Source organism: Borostomias antarcticus (genome assembly GCF_949987555.1).
Source record: "Borostomias antarcticus genome assembly, chromosome: 9".
NCBI lineage: Eukaryota > Metazoa > Chordata > Actinopteri > Stomiiformes > Stomiidae > Borostomias > Borostomias antarcticus.
This window is the reverse complement of record NC_140242.1, coordinates 25,419,017-25,442,175: the sequence shown is the minus strand read 5'-3', so window position 1 is coordinate 25,442,175 and position 23,159 is coordinate 25,419,017. Positions and strand designations below refer to the sequence as shown.

Here is a 23,159-nt window from a genome sequence, read left to right as displayed (position 1 = left end):
AACTGTAGCTAGTTCGCTCAGCTAGCTACCGCTAGTGAACTAGCTAGCTCGCTAGTAGGAACGCTAGCTAGTTTAGCACTCTGTGTCCACATCTGGGTTGTTTGGCCCACCCACCCACTGTCAAAAGCGCTCGTAAATAAATAGGCCTACCCTGCGTATCACGCTATGAATCGAGATTATGTCAACCTGCAGGTGCCCTCCTGTGTTGATTTTTCTCAAATAAATCGGCTGATTCATGCTGTATCGGGTGGATATTAAGATTTAGCTTTTAAGATTCATGCCCGTTCAAAATGGTCAGTCTAATTTAAGATGACGTGTGCGTACTGGTATAAACAGGAAGCAGATTGTCTTCTCTGTTGCCTAGGCCAAATTAGATTATATTTTAGATAGCTAACATTGTTAGCATAAGTCAATGGAGTGTAACATAGGCATCCAACATGTGGCGAATAGGTGAGTAGGCGTCCAACATGTTAGCCACGAAAGAAGTAAGAATGCCTCGTCTCAAATGTGTAACGTTAGCTAACTAGCTAGCTGGTCAATTTAACTTTTTCCTCTCTGACTGCTGGCTAGCTAACGTTACCTATGGGCTTGACAGCCTCTATGGCTAGGTAGTATACTAGTAGCTAGCTAGCGTGCCGGATAGCTAGCAATCTATCAAGCAAGCCAGCAAATTGAGTGCTAGGGAAACCGTAAATAAGGTTGCAATGTAGATAAGATAGCAACTTACCTGACGTCCGTGCAGTGAAGATAGGCTATAGCTCGCTAAGATGTGTACCCAAAATACATGCTGATGGGGATTAGGTTGCAATGTGGATAAGTGAAGTCCTAATCTGTCATTGTAGATATATCACGTGTTTCAGATATTTAAAAAAGTTTGTTTTTTGCCTCAAAACAACACTAATGGGACTAGTGAGGAATGCTTGGTTAGACTTCTTTTTTTTTTTTTTTTTTTTAAATACCAAGTATTTCAGAAAGTTACAGAAGGCCATTTAGAAGGCCACACTATCCCTTTATCTCAACAACTCTAAAGAAGGCACGAGAAACAGCTGGAGATTAACAGATTCCAAACAAGGGTTTGGTCATATAGGCTTAGAGTTAGAACGAAGCAGGCCGATATGTCACCAGAAACCAATTCACAGCTAAAAGAAGGACAAAACAAGTCAATTAACTGGTTGTCTGCTTGACATTATAGGCTAGCTGTTAAAACAGAGACCATAGTTGAGTCCACAGTGTGCGAAATGTCAACGTTTCAGACATTACACAGGGGAAGGATATTACAGTTTATTCTGTATTTTTCCCCTCGTCTTCCAGGATCATGCCTCTGACCTTTGGGGCTGGAAGGGGAAAACCATGCAGGAGAAAAAGAGCAGTGGAAATGTCTGATTAATTTAAGCATCGATCTGTCCACCATTTCCTAGAGGCTCCAGATTCACTATAGCTTTGATGTTGTCATTTTATCAATAAACTAGCGGAGCAAATGTTTACCATGCCAGAAGATCCTACAGATAACTGTAAGCCAAATCTGCTTCTCCAACTCCACAGCCACAGTATGCAGTAGGATCTTTGAAACGCCTTTGTAAATGTCACGTGTGAACCGCATTTGTTCAGTTTCCACATCTAAAACCCTTTTCAACCCAGGTTCATTTTCTCATTCCCTTTTTAAATGGCTTGACATTTCAAAAGTGAAATCTTCCATCTTGTTTTAGAAATGCTATTATGGAAACAGGTGAAGCTCAGAAATCTGGATGACTCAGGTTTCGGTGGCAAACCCGAAACACCGCAGGAACCTCTGACATCATACCTCATGACGGTCAGAACAGGGGAGCGTGACATAGTGGAGACGCCTTCACCTCTACGACTAAACCCAGCGGCCAGGCCTCCACACAAACCACACTGTAACGAAACCGGACACCGCATGTGTAATATTTCACACAGACAGACCATACATCAACACGCTACAGAAAAGGATGTGTCCTTGATTCATCTACTACAATATAGTGCTCCATTAAGGGAAAACATCTCTTCTCTACTGACCACATAACTCAAACAAAGACATTTTCAAACATAGTCACCTTCTGGCCACGGCTGAACTCGAATTACTTACGGGTGTATGACATCAGGCTTAACGACGGTCCGGTTCACCATGCCATGTCATGCCAAGTTATCTCTTAAGTGACTGCAGCTGAATTCCTCTCAAGCCTTGTTTGTGTGCATCTACACAGACTCCACCGGTAGACAGCCTTGTTCCTCTCGGTCGAAAATTCAGTCGTTTTAGATTCAGTAACCAGAGAGCTCGGACTGATACGGTAACAGGCACTTTGCAATATTCAGTGAGATGCCTCCTCGCTCCCTGTCGAGGTGAACCTGCAGGTAGGTCGATGGGTAAGCGGGTTAGGACGAGATGACAGGAAGGAACTCCAGTGGTCCAACCACATCTGGGGTAATTCACACTGAAATAGCCCTTTCACACTGGCTGCTGTCTGGCCCTCGTAGCAGCAGTGGGCTGGGGTGCAGTGGGCCTGTCTTTCAGACTCAGCATGTCGGGACTATGGGGAGAGCTATTCCACCGGACAAAAATCTATTGTGAGGCCTAATCTCGGAAAAGCGCTGACATGCTTTGTGTTCTTTATTATCTTCGGCCCGTCCAGGGTCCAACCAAAGCATGAAATCTGGAGCTCTTTCAGGAATTTATCTACACATATCCAGTGAGATCAGCGGTGAGCTGCAGACACATACGCCAGTCCTTGACTACGCAGGCCACAGCAAAGCTGAATGCACACTGACTGCATGGAGTGTAATTCCATAATTACCTAGATTTTACATATGATAGGAAAAGGAAAGAATATTACATCTAAAATGGGACTCTAAATTCTACCAAATGCAGGCAGGGATAGCTGGCTATACAGTGTAGTGAGGCCAGAATAAGCATAATCAGGGTTGATGTTTTTGTCAATCTCTACTCTGTAATACAGATGTCAGATTTCAATACCCTACAGCGTGTTGTCATTGCAAATTCCACATCGCTCTTCCCAGAAAAGACTCCCCAAGTGATAAAATGGAGATAGCTATATATTATGAAGTCAGAGTGGAATTTCCCTTGTGCCTAGTCTACAACTTGCGGTTGTCCTTGAGTAGCAAACCAACTCTCTTTAGACCACACCATCCATGTGGGATGGAAAGTAATAGAGGGGGGGGTATTTGATGGAAGAGAAATAAGTATATGACGAATATACAAAAGCTTTTGACTGCTGGATACCCTTGATATTCAGCAATGAGGCCACAGATAAAGTGAGTGTCCATCTTAAGAAAAAGACTAATGCTGCAGGTTTGCATGACAACCCCGGCCTGAACTGCCATGAGGAATAAAAGTGATTAATCTAGCAAGAGACATGAAGCACGTAATCATCAGCCGTTGTAGTACGCGAGGTGCTGAAGGTTGAGAATGATTTGTGTGGGTCTCTGTCACAGAGCTCATCCACACTTGAGCCCGGTTATTTACTGACATGATATACTATCATCTAGTGGCGTATACAGCTGTATGAATTAATGGCATCTGCTGAGAAAAATCTGCATCTTTGAACAACACCCCATGTAATGGGGAACATGTATATTTTATGGATTCAAGAGTAACTAGAGAAGACAAGCCAAGGAGCCTGCCGGGGTGCCAGCGTCTGCTCTCAAACCCTGATGATCTGCAGTAGTGTTAACTATCAACTGTCATTGCTGGCTTAAAAAGGCCTAACGTGTTTGAGCACCCATTTCACATAGCCTACAGCACCTCAGCAAAAAAAAACACTATTGTTTTCATCCTTACGGACTCAAAGCAGAGCATTCTGGGTCTTTTGGAAGCATAGCCTACAATTTTAGCCAAAGTAAGGGAAAAAAAAGTGGAGCAAGAACTATTCCGACATGTTACATAGGGTGAAGACTTTGCAGAAAGGCTGAACTATTCAACTGATGTCGGTTCCTGTTAAATGTAATCGTCCACGAGTATGGGGTCAAACAAACAGTCTAAACAACACAAAGAAGAAAATGCCTTTTGCAAGCATGCAGACAAGCTACATTTTTGCAGAGTTCCAGTCTACAACAGAAGTTTGTTCCCATCATCTTGAAAACAATTCCGCCTTCATCTGACGGTCAGCAGTCAGTCTCACAGGACAGACCAGCACAGTGTGTTCATTGATTGCATTAATACAAACATATGAGTCAAGAGCGACAAAACATTATCCAAACAAGAAAAAACAAGTCTTGGGACTTTTACCTCAAGACTTTGCTGAAACGCTTTATGAGCAAACCATTTTTCCCCCAGATTGAATTCTTTCACAAGATAGATGTCAGATGTTGAGAGTGTGTCGGCTGCAGTAATGTGAATCACGAGGAGCATTTTGAATGCTCTACCACAGATCCTATAGCATGTCAGGGTCAGACAGACACACAGACATGCAGAGAGAGAAAGAGAGAGATGCAGCATGCCTCTAACACCAAAATTATAGCAGTTATTTTTCAGTTTTTGCAAAAGTGGAAAAAGAACAGATGCCGCTCCACCCATAACCATGGATGTAGGCCACTAATAGATTAAATGTACCAAATAATTACTAACATGGTGTATCATTCTTAGTAATGTGTACCATACTGTGTACAGCAGTGTAATAGCCTAGTTCCCTTTGATCTGAAAAAAAAAATGTGAGCAAGTTTGTGAATGTAAAACCACAAATCATTTTGTTGCTTGAGATTGAGGATAATTTTCCCATGGGCAGATTTTACATCCCCTTGTTTATCCTGTAGAATGAGAGGTAAATGCTACCGAGGACTCAGAGTGGTGTCATTTCAGATGAATTCATGGAGTGAAAACCAGTCTTCAGAGGCCGAGGGTGCATCCCAGATAGCTTGGCTGGCGTCACGTTTTTCATGCAGCCCAGAGTGGGATAAAGCGGCAGTCAGCTGGGCAACACAGCCACGGCAATAATGCGCCGTAGTAAATAAACTCTGACCCCACCTATAGATAGACCTAACAGACAGAGACTATAATAACATCACGACTTCCATTCACAGCAATACTGACACGCTTTGACACGGGCTCTCCCGGGAAGCGCAGTTGTGGATCGGCCCCACATGTTTTAAGTCCATATCCGTGAATGCAGACATGCGCATATAAGCCTATAGGCTACTAAATATATCTGGGTAAATTAATAAGGTTTCGTGACAAACCAAAGCGCATATAGGGACGTCAAAGCATGGTGTAAGAACAATCACCCAGATCGTGATGATCTTGAGTTTCGTTCAGCTCTGACAAACTGTTGCGACTCTCGAGCGTGACCGAAGGTCGTCCTTACGGTTCTTGGTGCAGATTTATACTGCACAACTGTAAAACGCAACTGACTTTATATTTTTACTCCATTATCCATGACAGTAAATAGCCAAGTATAGTTCCACATAGACTATTATATATTCTTTGCCATGACTTCATAGCCTACATGTGAATTTGAGATAAGCACAGAAGTGGAGGAGAAGCCGCATCAATCTCCGCCCCTTGGCGATCTCGCATTCCCCAGATTCTCACACACAAAGCTCGCCTCACCTGCCTATTCATTCGGTAGCAGTTCTGTTCCGAGCACCGTTTCAAGGACAAGGTCATAAAACAAGTTAAAAGTAGGCTAAACGCGTTATGCAGCGGTGGTAGTCTGCAGTGCACCTTACAAATGTAAAGTTCGGGAGAGTAGCCTAGCCTATAGCCGCGCTTCTACACCAAACCGTAGACAACATGTGAAGGAAGTCCGTGAAAGGTGTGCGTGGCGGTGGATCGGTCACAAGAGAAAGATTAGCGTGTTAAGATCCCAGCTATGGGATCCCAGCTATGTCCCACAGTAGACTACAGGATCCTGCAACAAAAGCATGCAGCAGAAACAACCTTGCGACACGCTTCTACGCGTTTTATTATTAGTTTAAGACTTTATCCAGAGCTCTAGTCAATCCAGGTCTTGAGCAGCATGCATGCAGATGCTTTCATTTTACAGTTATTCTAAAAGAGAATTAATGGAAACTAAAGTAGCCTACCTTTAGGAGGATTGTTATTGTGATCGCTGTGTTTTAGCAGGTATCCACATTGAAACATGAAACTTCGGTGGAAGTCGCAGCCCTCTACGAATCCGGTATTTTAGTAGTCCCATGCATGTGGATCGGGGAAAGTCGCCTCCATAGTCGGGAACAAGAAGAGCCGTTCCTTCCACCTCGGCTCCGCTCCGGAGCAACACCGAGCATGACGTCAGCGCACGGCAGGGCACACGGCTCCCGATACCCGCTCCTCATTGGCTCCGTTTGGCGGAGAGGGCGTTTCAATCGTTGAATTGGCCAATCGTAGGGGTTGGGGGATAGTTTCCTTGGTTACAAATTTTTGTCAACCAAATAGCTTGGCTCTGGCTGGGAGGTGATAAGGTAGGATAGTCATCACGGTGGAAATGCTCTTAATTTCAGTGGTTCTAAGCCGCATACTGCTGTCCAGCTGCCAATTCCGCTTTGCCTTTGGTGTTTGCCAACAATTTACTCTATGTTGTAATTAACTTGGCAGGACAGTTGGACATGCTCAATCTGATTCTATGCGTGCTTGCTCAGTTATCAGAGTACGATTTCAGCTGTTGGCCCATAGGCTAGGCTACGTTAGGCTACAGCTGTGGCAACAGTAGGCCTATTCCACTTTTAAATGCCCTCACCAATGGTATCCTGGTGCCATCAGTGATTCTAAAAGAAAAGAAAAGTGTATTTTGTGTGCCGTGGTGAAGGCTTCGCTAGGCCAACCTAGTTTTTAGAGGTGTCCAAACCCTAAATTAAATGTAGGCCTATACCATGCAACAACACTACAACAACATGCATAAACCACATTGTATGTAGCTAGCTGCATGATACATATTGCCTATACTATATAGTTTTGCATGGCTGCTATATTTATTATACTATATACTTCTAAATGTAGGCTTAGGTAAGCATACATAGACCTACTGATTGTAGAACATATCACCAGCCTGACAAACGGCCAGAGTGAAATGAAGGGGAGAGTGTTTGGCTGGGAGGTGGGGTGTCCAGAGAGAGAATCAAATGAATTAATTGTTATTTCCAATGGCTCTTGCATTCACATCCTCCAGCTCTGCCATGTATAATCGATTCACGCATCAAAGGACATTTGACGTTGGTCTGCAACTGGGACATTGGATAGCCTATTATTTAAAGGCAAATACATTTTCTCTGCCGGGTTGTTCCTGTTATTAAATTGCTGCAGTACCTACACTAGAATATTGGCGTAGGAATTTAAAAATGAAACATTCCCAACTGCACCCTGGGCAGAACAAGGCACACACAAACCTCTGAGATGTGCTAGCGTGTCTGATCACAAGCCGCGCCATCTGCCGCACGGCCCTACGTGCTTCTCATAGGCGGCCGAACTTTAGAGACATGAGGAGAAGTGCGAGGTTAGTGCCGCTATCTTGAGGACCTTGCATGTGGAATGGACTGTTTGGGAACACTGGATAATAGTGGTTATCTATACACTCTGCACAGTCTAAATCTTAATCCCTAGAAGAAGCTGATTGAAGCAACTGCAGGGACATGCAGTGTAGAGGTGAAGTGTTGACCTTTCTCTCAGACTTTGGGGAGATATTTATAGGCTATAAGCTATTCATGAATTCCCTCTATGCTGATGCCGTATAATAAAAGCTCCCCTTGTTAAAACAAAATCCTATTTACTGTTCAACAGATGAGTAGCGATGAGTGGCAGAGACCTACGTGACTTCGTAACCAACCACCGAGCAGAGGATCTAGGTAAGCCCGCTCTGAGGTGATCTGATAAACACTATTGACTTGTGACTTGGCGGCTCGCTGACCTCTCGGTCCGCTGCTCTCGAGAGCGCACCGGTACGAGGATGCTGAAATCCCAAACCTCGTCAGACAGGACTTCTGTTGTCCTTGTTGTGTCAGAGGGTCTGTGTTTGTTCAGCGGTCCTGGAGCCACGGCTGAATGGCTCTGAATCTGTCCAACGTTGACAGCTTAGTGTCCAGTACCTCTCATGTTCCCTGTGATAAACGTCTCCGCGTGATGGACCAATAGGGAGTCCTTAAGAACACATCATGTTCTGTTTCTGAACCACTGCCTGTCATCATCAGTAGCTTAAAGACTTGCTGAGATTCGTGAAGCATTGACAGCTCTTGACGGTTAAGACACTTGTGTAGTACACTTGACAGAACACAGTGCTGCTGGCTTTCTTTGGGAACAGAAAAACTGACTGTGCGAATGAAGGATGGACTCGCAAGCTCCAAATACAAACCAGCTGAATATGAGAAGCTGCGAGCCATGGTGGACGCCAAGCGGCAGGAATCTGCACACATTGGACAAAAGGTAGATGTTTTCACCTTTTCACCTTTCTGACTGGAAGAACGCTACGCTTTTGTGTGTTGCTGTGAGTGACCGGCTGCATTGCATTATCTACTATGAGTAACATGACAGGTAATCACAAAGAAGACTGTGAAGAAGGGGGCGGCGGTATAGCTCAGTTGGTAGAGCGGGTCGTTCAGTGATCGTAGGGTCGGTGGTTCGAATCCCGGCTCCTCCTGACTACCTGTCGAAGTGTCCTTGGGCAAGACATTGAACCCCAAATTGCTCCCAATGAGCAGGCAAGCGCCATGCATGGCAGCTGCCGCCATTGGTGTGTGAATGGCGCTCCGGGCCAGTGTAACAACTGGATGGGGAGCGCGTTACAAATGCAGTACCTAAGACCTCTTCATCCAAACCTTATCTGCTATGTATTTATCTGAGTAAGGTAACTGACCTGCTGATGACTCCCATGAGGTGCTTGTGGTGATAAGTGGGCCTCTAATTCCCGAATGATAAGAGATGTACAGTAGTGTCTATTGCAGTGATATCTAATGCTTTCTTGGTAATCAAGTTGTCAAACACCAGAGGCAATTTGGTTTGATGACTGTGTGCTGTTGGAGGTTGCATTTCTATGGGATGATTTTTAGCGATAAGTACTAATTCCCACTTCATTGATAAGAGCTGTAGTGTATATTGATATCGACTAGACATTGATGTGTTTTCTTGGTAATGAAGTTGCCAAACACAAGAGGCAATTAGGTTTGATGACTGCTGTTGAAGGTTGAATTTCTATAGGTAAGCATATAGTAAATTGGATGTGTGGTTTGTATTCCACATGTTCCTCGTAAGATAATGCTGCCAATTACATCTGAGCCGTGCTCCTTTCAAGAGACATTAAACATGTTGCTTTAGTTAAAACACTCTTTCAAGTATCCTGTGAGGTTGTGTGTGTTTAAAATCCTAAATCCATTTAAAAGGCTGCAGGCCCGTGTACTCTGCAGTCTTTCACGCACGCGCGCGCACACACACACACACACACACACACACACACACACACACACACACACACACACACACACACACAAATGGTCAGCATTGAAACATGGAATTTCTTATAAAACACACAATGTTACATAAACCCATATGGGTTTCTCCCAAAATATTAAGAAAGGAAATAAAATATCACCTCAATTAGTAATGCCAGTCTGAATAGGATTGACGAGCGCGCCTGGGGATCAGCCAGAGAGCTGTTTGAAGCTCCCAGTCTCCCAGTCTCTCTGCGTCCTAGCGGTGTGAGGAGTTAGCCCTGGGGGCGAGGGGGATTAGGCTCGTAGACCCGTGGTGATTTAATTGGTAAACTGTGAGAGGGGTTCTATTGGCTCGTTGCTGTACGGTTGCCCATGTCTCGCTCCAATCCGCCGCCTTGCGCGAGCCTGATAAGACAAACCAGTGTTTGCGTCCACGCCGCCCGGCTGAAAGGCGAGCTTTCTCTGCATATCCCCACGGTGACAGGGTGGAAATAATAAGTGGGTTCAGGAGTTCGCCGCGGATTGGCTGCGGAGTAAAAAAGAGCGGGGCTACTGTATTAGTGAAGCCTTGAATGTTTGAGCTGCAGGAGGGATGCTGGTGATAAGATCCCTAGGTCCACAACCCGAATTCTCAACCAGCTGTTTTTTTTCAGAGTAGAACATTCTAGCCTAAAGCGGTGGTTTGTCTGTGCTGCAGGCGTTTAAAGTGTGTGTGTGTGTGTGTATGGTGTATGTGTGGTGAGTCTGTGCAGATGTTTGTGTGTGTGGTGAGTGTGTAGGTGTGTGTGGTGAGCCTGTGCAGATGTGTAGGTGTGTGTGGCAAGTCTGTGTAGGTGTGTGTGGTGTGTCTGGGTGTTGGCGTGTAGGTTCGTGCAGCTAAGCTTATTTATTAAACGAAAACCAAACAGCTGGGGGAGTGTTTTTGCAGGATCCTGCGGGTGATTTTTCAGTGTGTAATCAAAGCGAGAGCTCTAATGCACAATTAACTGAGCCAGTGACCTGTGCACATTCATACTGATGGGAGTACAAAGAGAAGGTGCCCCTAGAGAGCTGTGAAAACAGGCTTTTCCCCCTCGTTCATAATGAAAAGCTAAATAAATTAAGGGAAATGAAGACACTCACCCTCTCCCTCGGTTCCTAACACACCTCATGTATGTTATGCATGTTCCACCTGAGCATTTCAATCACCCCGTGTGTATTTTCCTTTCGTGTGTTTTAACAGTGATAACGTACCCCCCCCCCCCCCCCCCACGCACAAATTCCCACAGATTATGAGCCTTTCAAAAGTCAATATTTCGGAGACAGAATCACACACTCTGACTGAGCTACACACCTTTTCCCAGGACGGACGGAGAAAGGAAACAGAGCCGTTCTCGGGTCGGAATTCCTCATTAAGTTAAGAACACAAACCACTGGCTCCTTTCTGGTTCATACCTCATGTGTTCTTATAAACAGGCTACAACACACCCTGATAAACATCCAAGCATTCACAATGGTCCTCAGTATTAACAGTTTTTTGCGTAATTTGGCTCATTGTGTCAAAACTTGATGCTCAAGCCAAAGACACAACACTTGGAGATAAACATCTCGCGTCTATGTCAAAATGAAACTCTGCAATCCAAATTCACCTAACAATCACCAATCGCCTAACAATCCTTTTTCAAAAGGGCATTTTTGCAACAACAACAAAAAAAAGTATTGTAAGGGATGGGGGGAATGGTTTCTGGATATCGCCTTCTGTTAGGGTCACCATATCACCTCATCCACATCACAAGCAACGTCATCCCTTGCTCCCCTGGCAACAGGGTGAATATCACCTTGTGTGCCATATCGAACCCTGGACTGACTACAGGGGCTCTGATGTCATCGGAAAGATGTCTCCCATCGATCGCCTGGTCTCCCTCTTTGCTCTTGTCCTATACTCCTCTTCTTTCATCTCATGCTCTCATTACATTCACGTTTGCAAAGAAGGTGTCACAAAAGAGGTGAGCTTACCTTACCTGAGGTCTGTTTGTAGTGCTAAAGCTCAGATTGATTGGTGTTCAATTAGTGTTTAAATTACATGAGTGTGGGTGGGTGGGTGTTACTAATTTCAGGTATGGTTTGCATTTAGAATAGAATTGTTTTCCCAATGATGGCAAGAGATTTCATTCTTGAACAAAGTGTCTAATGTCAGAAATGGTGTGTAGTGTTTTGCAAGAAGTGTGTTGGAGGAGCGTAAACAAAGCAGAACATGCGTTTGTACTTTCGGTGCCTTTGATCAAGGCAAGATAAAAAAAAAAAAGTTACGGTTTTGACTTCTTTTGTCTAAGCATTCACTTTCAAGTGTGTAAGCAATCGCAAAAAAAAATAAAAAAAAAAAAAATATGAATGCTTAAAAAAATATAAAAAAATCTTTCAGCTCTCCTGTCCCTACCTGTCCCACCTGACCTGCAGTAAGACCTGTTTCGTAGGTTCGGAGGACTCTGGACGCGGCCAAGGCGACGAAGGAGAGCTCCCTGCTCCGACAGCACCGGCAGGCGTGGAGCCGGGAGTACAGCAGGCTAGCCGAGGCTGGGTGAGAGCCTAGAGTCCCAGGTCCATTACACGCCCCCCTAGACAGACTGTTATAGACACGCCTGCCTTCCCCATTCAGCTCTGGCACAAGCTGTGTCTGGAATAAGGACGGACGGACGGACAGGGAGGAGAGAGAATGACACAGAGAGAGAGAGAGAGAGAGAGAGAAGAAGATAGAAGGAGGAGGAGGGGTGAAAAGAGATCCTTGTAAAATTGGAGATGAGCGATTTGAAAAAGAGCGAGGGGAGCGAGAGAGATGAGAAAGGAGAGAGAGAGGGGAGAGAAGGTAGCTGATTGGGGGCTTGCCTTTGTAGCACTCTTCCCTGTGTTAGGAGTACAAGAGGGCTGAGGGAGGCGGCTGGTTGGTTGGATGGCAAGCTGACTGACTGGCTGGTTGGATGGATGGCAAGCTGACTGACTGGTTTGTTGGTTGGATGGCGGGTTGACTGACTGGTTGGTTGGATGGCGTGTTGACTGACTGGTTGGTTGGATGGTGGGTTGACTGGCTGGTTGGTTGGATGGATGGCTCACTGGCTGGTTGGTTGGTTGGATGGCGGGTTGACTGACTGACTGGTTGGATGGCGGGTTGACTGACTGATGGTTGGATGGATGGCTGACTGACTGGTTGGTTGGATGGCGGGTTGACTGACTGACTGGTTGGATGGCGGGTTGACTGACTGATGGTTGGATGGATGGCTGACTGACTGGTTGGTTGGATGGCGGGTTGACTGACTGACTGGTTGGATGGCGGGTTGTCTGACTGACTGGTTGGATGGCAGGCCAGGTATCAGCTCCCGGGGTACAGCCTGTTCTCTGGGTATCAGCTCCGGGGGTGCAGCCTGTTCTCTGGGTATAATGACTGATGCAGAACCACACAGTGTAGTTAATGGTGTACCAAGCGTTGGCTCCTGTAATGGGAGCCTTCTGAAGAAGACTACCACCACTACTACAGTACCACACATGTGCCAATCCACAGCAGAATCCATTACCACAGTGGGGACATGGGAGTTTTCGTTCTATAGTAACAATTCCCTTATATTTCTTATGCCACTAATGGATATGCACGCTATGTGGGCTGTGTGGAGAGGTGTACGGTACACCTACCCTACCAATGAATGCCTGGTCTGATGATCCTGTCCCAGGGAGAGGGCCGAGACAGAGTGGAACGCCTCTCTAGAGCTGCCTCATCCGGGCGCCGGAACAGACGTGGAAGTCCTCCTCGCTGACCTGCTGGAGTATGGTACACCTCTCAGTCCGTACTGTAAATAATACGTGTGCCGTGTGTGTGTTATGTTTTAGTACTGTAGTAGTCCCTATGGTTTCTGGGTGCTATGCTAATGTGTGTGTGTGTATGTGTATGTCTTACTGATGTGTGTGCGTGTGGGTGTATGTATGTGTGAGTGTATGTCGTATTGATGTGTGGGTGTATGTATGTGTGGGTGTATGTCTTATTGATGTGTGGGTGTATGTATGTGTGTGTGTATGTCTTATTGATGTGTGGGTGTATGTATGTGTGTGTGTGTATGTCTTATTGATGTGTGTGCGTGTGTGTGTGTATGTCTTACTGATGTCATGTGAGTGCGTGTGTGTGTATGCGTGTGTGTGTGTGTGTGTGTATGTCTTACTGACGTGTGTGTGTGTATGCGTGTGTGTGTGTGTATGTCTTACTGATGTGTGTGGGTGTGTATGTGTGTGTGTGTGAGCAGAGCGGGTCCTGGAGAGTGAGCGGGAGGTGTTCAGGGTGGCCACTGTGGAGCCAGTCTGGCAGCTGAGGGAGGATCTGCAGTACAGACTGCACACGCAGCAGCAGCCTCAGCTCACTGACGGGGAGCAAGTCCTCCAACAGGTACAAAATCAAATCAAACTTTATTTGTATAGCACATTTCATACACAGAGGCAACACAATGCGCTTAGGTACACTAATGAGCCCTCCAACAGGTACACTAACGAGTCCTCCAACAGGTACACTAATGAGCCCTCCAACAGGTACACTAATGAGCCCTCCAACAGGTACACTAATGAGCCCTCCAATAGGTACACTAACGAGCCCTCCAACAGGTACACTAACGAGTCCTCCAACAGGTACACTAACGAGTCCTCCAACAGGTACACTAACGAGTCCTCCAACAGGTACACTAACGAGCCCTCCAACAGGTACACTAACTCCAACGCCTCTGGTGGGTAGTGAGTTAGAGTAAGTTACTCCAATAGATCAAACATCTCTTTAAGTCCTGGGAGACGAGAAGATATTAAGTGTGCGGACCCTATTTTACCACTTACTTTAGCAGGAATTAAAGTCGGATCCTTGACTTTAAGCTGCTCCAGTGTGGTGATGGTGCTACTCCCTGCTGTGAAGCTCACCTGCGTCGTCTCTCTCCAGCAGCTACGCCTGAGACACAGAGCCTATAGAGTAAACTCTTCAATCAGACCAGCCTAAATCTCAGCCCTGTCTTCTCACACACAGGCCTCTGCGTGCCCACAGACCAGCATTCACTCCTCATGAATCTGCTGTTCGTTAGACGTCAACCCCACCTCCAAGTCACTGCCCTCACAAGCTCAGTTCTCCCTTTGAATACGGACGGCTTTTCTCCTTGGGAATGAATGGGGGAGATTAAGGAGCAGAAGGCAGGAGGGATGTCTTTGAAACCCGGACCATACTCGGGGGGGGGGGGGGGGGGGGGTGAACAATCTGCCTGCCATTTTGTCTTCCCTGTGTGACTCATACACACTCTGGCATTTCTCCCATCAGCCCCCACTTCCTCTTTGATCCCGACCATGCTGGCCCTGACTCAGCGCCTGTCCACCTGAGCGCAGCGCTGACCGTCTGAGAGCATGGCCGTGATCAGGCTGCCTAACCCCTCCCTCTTTCTCTTCCTCCCTCTCTTTTGCCCTCCCTCTCTCTTTCTATCTCTCATTCATTCATTCATTCGTTAAAGTTGATTTGAATAGGGACAGATACAGTATACATTGTTAGGTTGTGCCGCAATCTTCCAAAGGACTGCATCATAGCATGTATAGCTATTGCTAATTTCCAATGCCCATCCCTAGAAGGGCCTTTAAAATAACAAACATAAAACATGCATAACATATGCAAGATATATGCAGCTGACAGCTCAGTCTACATACTGTACATACATACATACATCAGTGGCGGCTGGTGACTCAAAAAACTGAGGAGGACAGGAGGAAGAGAGGCGAACCGCCCATGGGCGCCGGGGGGCACTTTCCCTCAGTCAGTTATTATTTGAAATATCAGCTTTAAAGTGGATTTACAGTCAATTTTAGCATATGAAAAACTGAATAACACTTTCTTTAACTACATGCAGCATTTATTTATCATATCCATGATAAAATGTTACAAAACAACAATAAAACATTGTAAGCAATAGTTGTTGTAATGGATTGTACTCTTCTCTAAAGAGAGAAAATAATTGATATTGGTGAGGTGCTGGAGAGGTTAGCTGATATATGAAAAATGTTTTTGATTAGGGGACACAGGTGTGCTGGCTCTCAAACAGTTTGTTGGCAAATAGATTTGACAACTGGACAATGGAATACGTTGCACAGCATGCAGTATCCAACAGTTCGCCCATGGCTAGCTAGCAATGGTACAGCTATGGGATTAGCTCATTTGGGTTGCTGTTATCAGAACAATATGAACATTCAGTTGAAAGTTTTCCATCCACCCATCCATCACTGGATGAGGAATAAGCACCGCAAAGCGATCATTTCTCACGCAAGCAGGAGCCAGGCTGTGGCTGCGCGCCTGCCTATGCTGTAGCCTGACGTGCACCTCGTAGCTAACGATACCGGCTATAGTCAGCCAGTGGAACTGTCGTGTTCAGACAGCTCTAGCTCAAAAAGTATTTATGTCAGCTTAGATATTTAGATGCCTAGAATCAAGACAAATAGACAAACAGTTTGATGTATAATATGTCCCATAATACTTTCGGATGTATTGTATTATGGACCTACGAACACACAAAAAGTCTCTAATGGCACAGGGAAGAGAAACACAGACATCAACGCCGACTCAATCGGCCTTCACTGTGGTAAATCTGGAATGTGATTGGACTAACAAAATGTCAATATCTGAATCCTGTTCAGACAGGGCCAGAGTACTGTTCTCCCTTGCGGTAATTTTTCAGCGTTTTGGCCAATCACAAATTAGCTAGAAAAAAGGCATTACATTGATTTAAGAGAAAAGAACCCGCCCTAAGGGAGGCTAGCCTCCCTTCCATAGATATCTATGGGTCCTCCAGCTGCATGTTATAGATGTCACTGTTGGAGCTTTAGAATTTCAATATTGGGTTTTTATCCATAGGGAAAACCTGCTTTATGAACAAAACTGAGATAATATTAATTATTTATAAATAAATTCATATATTTATATTTTAATCCATCTCTTCTCTCCAAAAACTGAGGAGGACTGTCCTCCCCTGCCTCAATGGACGAGCCTCCACTGACATACATACATACATACATACATACATGCATGCATGCATACATACATACATACATACATACATACATACATACATACATACATACATACATACATACATACATACATACATACAATAAAAATATTCACAGCATAAACATACTATATACCTACCCCCTACATATACTACACATTGCATACCTGTACACACACAATTATACACAGTACACTGTGCACATGTATATTACCACCCCTCCTAACCCCTATATACACACATACACTTACATCATACACCTACACCCCCCATGCCCCTACACATGGCTACATATCTGATTATCTTTTATGAATTCTTTCAGTTTGACTTGAAAATGCTTATTGCTATGAACTATTTTGAGCTCTGTGGGTAGATCGTTCCATGTATTAGCTCCCTTTATTAAATAAAAAAGACGCATGGCCAAAGTTTTTCGATAAGGTAGTTTACTCTCCTTCTCTCTTTCTCTATATCTCTTCCTCTCTCTCTCTGTAGCTCTCTCTCCCTCTCTCTCTCCTTCTCTTTCTCTCTCTGGCCTCGGTGCTAGCGGCCACCCCTTAGAGTTCTTCATTATGACTTTGTACTTGTTTGTGCATCAGAGGAATTTGTCCAGGGGGGGTAGAGTGTATAAATTGGACCAGGGATGTGTTGTCTGGCTTTGAAACAAAGGGAATGGCCAAACGGCTAATTAAGGATGTGCGCTGCATTGCATTGTGGACGGTGAAGGCGGGAGATAACAACCAGTTCACTCCCCCTCTACAGAGCAGAGCCTACTGTAACCCGCCTGGCTCTGCTCTGTGTAAAGGCTTTGCTAAACAGCTGCGGATAGTTGCTTCAACTAGACGTACCGCCGGGACAGGCCCTTTCATCTCACTGTATTAAGGTGATTCTGCCCGTAGTGTATTCAGCCATGCTGAATGAGGTATTTGAATATAATAAAACCGACGAACACTAGGTAAGTTTCTAGCACAAAGAATAACAAATTAGATAGCTAGCAAAGTTCTGAGGAGAAAGATGAAGAAATAGTGGAGGTATTAACCCTCCTCCGCCCACATAATTACTTAAGTATAACACATCATCATCATTATTATTATAATTACTTCTCAGCGGGAGCAGACGTGTGCAGAGGCAGATCTAGCGGTTAGCTTTGGGATCAGTCGGTCGTTTCATACCGGTGTGCTCCTCATCTTCTGAGTGAGGAGAGATGGAGAGACGCTGGGATGACTGATATCTGACCACCAGCTGCTTTGAGTATGACCCCTGTAGTAGGGATGGACAGGCTATCGTCCGGTACGGTTATCGGAGCCGATATTCTGCATTTTTCCCGATATCTGTATTGGAATTTTCCTAAGCCAATTGCCGATAAAATGAATTAATTTAAAAATGCGCTACTTTGGCTCTGATGCAGCTGACTCTCTGTGTGTACTCACCCCTCTGTGGTCCTGTGTGATGTCCCGCCCACAGCACTGGCCATCTTATCATCTATTTCTATCAGTTTCCTTGTTACTGAAAATGCCTGAACAATGCCCTTTATTGCAGTGATACGAGACTGATCCATAATTTAGCCAGCTATAGTAGGCTACGTTAGACTAGTGTTCAGTGCCGAGGACAGAAACTTAGTCGTCACCTTCGACAAGGTTTTGTGTTATTCAAAATTTTGATACCAAGATTTTCATTTTTACTGCAAATATAATATCTAAACATCGGTTATCTGTGTCCTTGAATAATAATAGTCAGTATCGGCCCTGAAAAAAAACATAGCCATTCCTAATCAGTAGGCTATGAGCTGCACATGGAGGTAGAGCAGGGATAAACCCTGTAGCAGTCTTAGACAATTTGGATGTACGGTACAGAGCAGAAAATACTAGAGAAGAGGGATCAATTGTTGGAGTTTGGTGAGCTGTCCAGAATGTTCCGTTCTCGTTGTACACCGACACTGACACCAATTTCCTCTAGCTGTGCGACTCTCATCAGATACAGAACTCCTCATAACACCGGGGACCTCTGGAGAGGAAGGCACACTGTTATTTCTGAGAAAGGAAATGGAAATTAAATGATGTTTATAATAATTTGATCTATGAAGAGTAAGATGGCGAGGCCACTGTGTGCGTGTGCGTGTGCGTGTGTGTGTGTGTGAGTGTGTGTGTGTGTAAGCTTCTGTAACGTCCACAAAATGTAAACAAACTAGGCTGGTGAATAGTCACCATGTGAAGCACTGTGTCGTCCGGATCATAAACGCAGAGTACTAACAATAAATAATAATAATAATAAAACTTTATTTTTAAACCCATAGTTTCTGAAACTATAGGCCTATTTCTAAATTACCATTCCTAGCCAAACTACTTGAAAAAGGGGTTTCTGTACAATTGATCTCCTTCATCAATAGAAATAATATTTTCGAAAAATGTCAGTCTGGCTTCAGAATCCACCATAGAACTAGACAGCTCTCCTCAAGGTGACCAATTATCTCCTGCTTGCGGCTGACAAAGGTCTCTGCTCCATCCTGTTCCTCCTTGATCTTAGCGCAGCGTTTGATACGGTCGATCATTCAATACTGTTGAACCATCTGGAACACCGGGTGGGGATTACTGACTCAGACCTTGTTTTTTTCACTTCCTATCTCTCCCCAGGGATCTATTTTGGGCCCGTTACTTTTTTGTATATACATGCTTCCTCTCTGCGATATCATCCGCAAATACAATATCTCTTTTCACTGTTATGCGGATGATACGCAATTATACATTCCTTTTAATCCTAGTGATCTGGCCAGCTTAAACACCCTCAATAATTGGCTTTCTGACATTAAGGGCTGGATGTCCGACAATTTCCTCCAACTCAATGATGGTAAATCAGAAATGATTGTTTTTGGGCCTCAAGAGTCTATTAAATTAGTTCAGGCTAATCTCAGAAATTGGTCTTCAAACATCAAACAGTCTGCTAGGAACCTAGGTGTAGTTTTTGGCTCTGAACTTTGTTTTGAGGAGCAAGTGAACAATGTTGTGCGGTCCTGTTTCCTTCAGTTAAGGAATCTGTCCAAGATCAGGGCATTTTTGTCTTTTGCAGATTTGCAGAGGGTAATCCATGCTTTTATTATCTTACACTTAGACTACTGTAACTCCTTGTATTCATGTCTTAGCCAAAAGTCCCTCTCCCGCCTGCGATTGGTTAAAAATGCTGCTGCAAGGCTTTTAACTAAGAGTAATAGGCGTGACCACATTACCCCCATTTTAGCCTCTCTTCACTGGATACCTATTAGGTCTAGAAGGCCCCTATGAGCTTCTGTCTGTTCCCTCTGCCTGGCTTGTGTCTAAAGGTGACCGGGCTCTTCTGTCTGTTCCCTCTGCCCGGCTTGTGTCTAAAGGTGACCGGGCTCTTCTGTCTGTTCCCTCTGCCCGGCTTGTGTCTAAAGGTGACCGGGCGTTTGCAGTTAGGGCTCCTAACTTTTGGAATGCCCTGCCTGAGGATCTGAGACAAGCCAACACTGTCTCTACTTTTAAATCTCGTCTTAAGACTCTATTGTACATCAAATCATTTTATAATGATTTTTTACGCCATGTGTTCTTGTTGTTGCTGTACAGTAATTGTTTTATTATTTTATTGTATCTTTTTATGCTACATTCCCTGTGCTGAGTTTCATATTTTTTAATGACTTTTTACTTATATTTTCCACAGTTTGTTTTATCCTGTGTTCTGGTGTACTGCTGATTGTTTGTAAAGCACATTTGTTTAGAAAGGTGCTTTATAAATAAAGTGTATTCTTATATAAAGATTATTATTTATTTATATAGCACCTTTCATACAAATAAATTAAAGTGCTGTACACTTGAGTGTGAGAGTGAACGTCTGCTACGGCTTCTGACTTATTCCAGACGAGCCAGCGTTTTCCTCCGCTCTCTTGTTTACTCCACAGGTGAACTTTGTGAAAGAGCAGCAGGACATCGTCATAAAAACACTCCAGTCAGAGCTGCTCGCTTTGGAGGAAGACCTCGCTTCCCTGGGACTGGAGGTAGAAACCTGTCTAAACCTTGGTCTTGGTCCTTAGATTTCTCAAACGACACACACCGCACACACACACACACACACACGTATACCCGGAGTCTGTCCTGACCCTCTGCCGTGGCGCCGGTGCAGTGGGGCGCGTCGAGCTAGATCGATCATTTTCGTCCGCTGGATGTCGAGGTGACGTTCTCTCTCGTTACAGGAGGAGCCCGTGGGCGGGGCTGCGGATGCCCTGGCCGACCTGGAGAAGGTTCCGGAGGAGGTCCTGTGTTCAGAGTGCCCCTACCCGGAGCTGAGGGACTCCCTGGCCCAGGCCTTCCTCTCCCTGGCAGAGACGTACCGCAGCAGGCTACAGAGGGTACAGGACCGGCTCCAGGGGCTGGACAGGTAGCCCCCCCCACACACACACACACACACACACACACACACACACACACACACGAGGGGTGCCATAACCGCTAGTCCCTGAACTGCCTGTTTATATTCCCCAGCTGAGAAAAAGAGACAAAATACAGAATGATGATGACGTTAATTGCACCACATCCTGCCGCCGCCAACTTAATCGGTGCCAATTGTAATCACAGAGATGCTGTACGTCGCTAGAGAGAGAGAGAGGGAGAGATTGAGAGAGAGATTGAGAGAGAGAGATAGAGAGATAGAGAGAGAGAGAGAGACTAGCAGGGAGGATGATAAGAGACAGTATAATGTAGGTAGGGTATACTGTGATTTCCTAGGGGCAGAGAGCGACGCGGTCCCAACCCACTGGGGGGTTGATTGTATCAGCGTTCTAAGCCCACTGACACCTTGATTCCTAGATATTTACCTCCATCCATAGATGCTAAACACGGCACTGGAGGTGCGGCTAATACCACGCCTCTGGGGCGCCCCGGTGGCTCATGGGGTCGGGGCGCGTAACATATAAAGGCTACCACAGTGGCGCGGGTTTGAATTCGGACACTTTGCTGCATGTCCTCGCCTCTCTCTCTCTCTTTCTCTCTCTCTCTCTCTCTCACAGCTCTCTTGTCTGTCCTTCCACTGTCCTGTACCAATAAGGCAGAAATGCCCTAAAACATCTTTAATATCACCCCTCTGATCTTCATAGCTTCTAGGGTGACCTGACGTTCGGCCAGCAGGAGATGGACGTCACGTTATAAAAGGAGAAAATCCTCCGAATGTGTTTTGTTTTGCGCTGGGTTGACGCCCAGGCGTTCTAACGCCATGTCTTGTGTCCGGGCCCGTTTCTAGGTACTGTGGCTGGAGCGCTGACGATCACCTGCTCTTCCAGATGACGGTGGGCCGGTACCACCCGGACCCAGCCCACCGCAGGGCCCTCTACACGGACATGCTGCTCAGAGCCTTCCCCCACAGAACCAGGCAGGAGCTGGTCAGTGGACCGCCGGTTGTAATTAAGTGTGTGTGTGTGTGTGTCTGTGTATAGATGGGTTCTCGGGTCATTTTATCGCATGCACACATACAAACATTGTCCGTCTCTCTCTCTCTCTCTCTCTCTCTCTCTCTCTCTCTCTCTCTCTCTCTCTCTGACCCGTCCTCTGAGTGTGAGCCTGCTTGGAAGGCAGACAGTAGGATGATGTGCTCGGCAGACCGCGGGATGTGCCGCCCCCACCCCTCCCCCCACCCCCCCGCCCTCCTCGCCTGGCCTCCCGCCATCGCCATGACAACCGCCGTAGCGCTCTGTCCCCCCCCCCACCCACAGACCCGTCATCGTATCAGTTGCAGCCGGGCGCCACGCTGAGGGCTGCGTTCGGAGGCGGAGGGCCGCCGTTCACAGCAGGTTATTTCCCGGAGCTCTGACTCACCCGGGAAGCAGTGCCCAGACTCACTGGAGGGCTGATTTCGCCTAATTCCGCTATTAATCATAATTAGGTTGGTTGTGTGGATACTGCTAATCAGTCCTTTTAAAGCGAAATTGCAAAGCCCCATTGTGAAACAACTGTGTTTTCCCTGAATTTAACATGAAAGTTCGTGTTCTCGTCTCCCGAAAGCAATTCATATTTAAAGGATAAGGACACTGAATTTCATGTTTAGCCATGTTCCTTGCTTCCCTGGCATGTATCTGACTAGTACAGGTTAAAATAGTTCTGTTTTGTGCAGTACAGAGTTCTGTGTCAATAACGTCGGCGCGCGCACCCTGGCTCGTTGCTAGCTATGGGCACACTCGAAAAACTCTAAAAAGAATGATATACGTGGATTTCAAGTTCAGGAATTACATGGTTTATTCTTACCAAGCTCTGAAGTCGTCCTGTAAACACCATAGGTCCTTTCGCCTTTTCGCGGAGGTTTACAGCGTGAAGGGATGGCTGTTGTGTGTTCGGTGAAATTAGTACTGTTTACAAGTTACTGTTGTTTCGAAATGCAGAGGTGAAAGGACCTATGGTGTTTACAGGACTACTTCAGAGCTTGGTAAGAATAAACCATGTGATTCCTGAACTTGAAATCCACGTATATCATTCTTTTGAGTGTGATAGAGTTTTTCGAGTGTGCCCATAGCTAGCAACAAGCCAGGGTGCGCGCGCCAACGTTATTGACACAGAACTCTGTACTGCACAAAACAGAAATATTTTAACCTGTACTAGTCAGATACATGCCAGGGAAGCCAGGAACAGGGCTAAACATGAAATTCAGTGTCCTTATCCTTTAATTGTTGTCCTCGGTGGGAATTTCCCCCCCAGTCGAAGGTGAAAATTTAACATTATTCCATATCTCACAGGTCGGCTCTCATCC

At 45.5% G+C, this 23,159-nt stretch overlaps 1 protein-coding gene across 1 annotated transcript in view; it reads left to right on the top strand.

Moving 5' to 3' along the window:
* Positions 1–7,754: 7,754 nt before the first annotated feature.
* LOC311312928 (coiled-coil domain-containing protein 148-like) overlaps positions 7,755–23,159 on the top strand; it is a gene marked incomplete at both ends in the record, with an annotated part of 32,935 nt that continues 17,530 nt past the window's right edge. Inside the window, 10 exons of the mRNA XM_084442936.1 lie at positions 7,755–7,809; positions 8,262–8,383; positions 11,841–11,944; positions 13,086–13,183; positions 13,650–13,789; positions 13,871–14,097; positions 14,693–14,765; positions 20,329–20,424; positions 20,620–20,804; positions 21,663–21,801. Of these exons, the coding sequence (XP_084299062.1) occupies positions 7,755–7,809; positions 8,262–8,383; positions 11,841–11,944; positions 13,086–13,183; positions 13,650–13,789; positions 13,871–14,097; positions 14,693–14,765; positions 20,329–20,424; positions 20,620–20,804; positions 21,663–21,801 (1,239 nt within the window). The remainder of the gene's footprint in view (positions 7,810–8,261; positions 8,384–11,840; positions 11,945–13,085; positions 13,184–13,649; positions 13,790–13,870; positions 14,098–14,692; positions 14,766–20,328; positions 20,425–20,619; positions 20,805–21,662; positions 21,802–23,159) is intronic.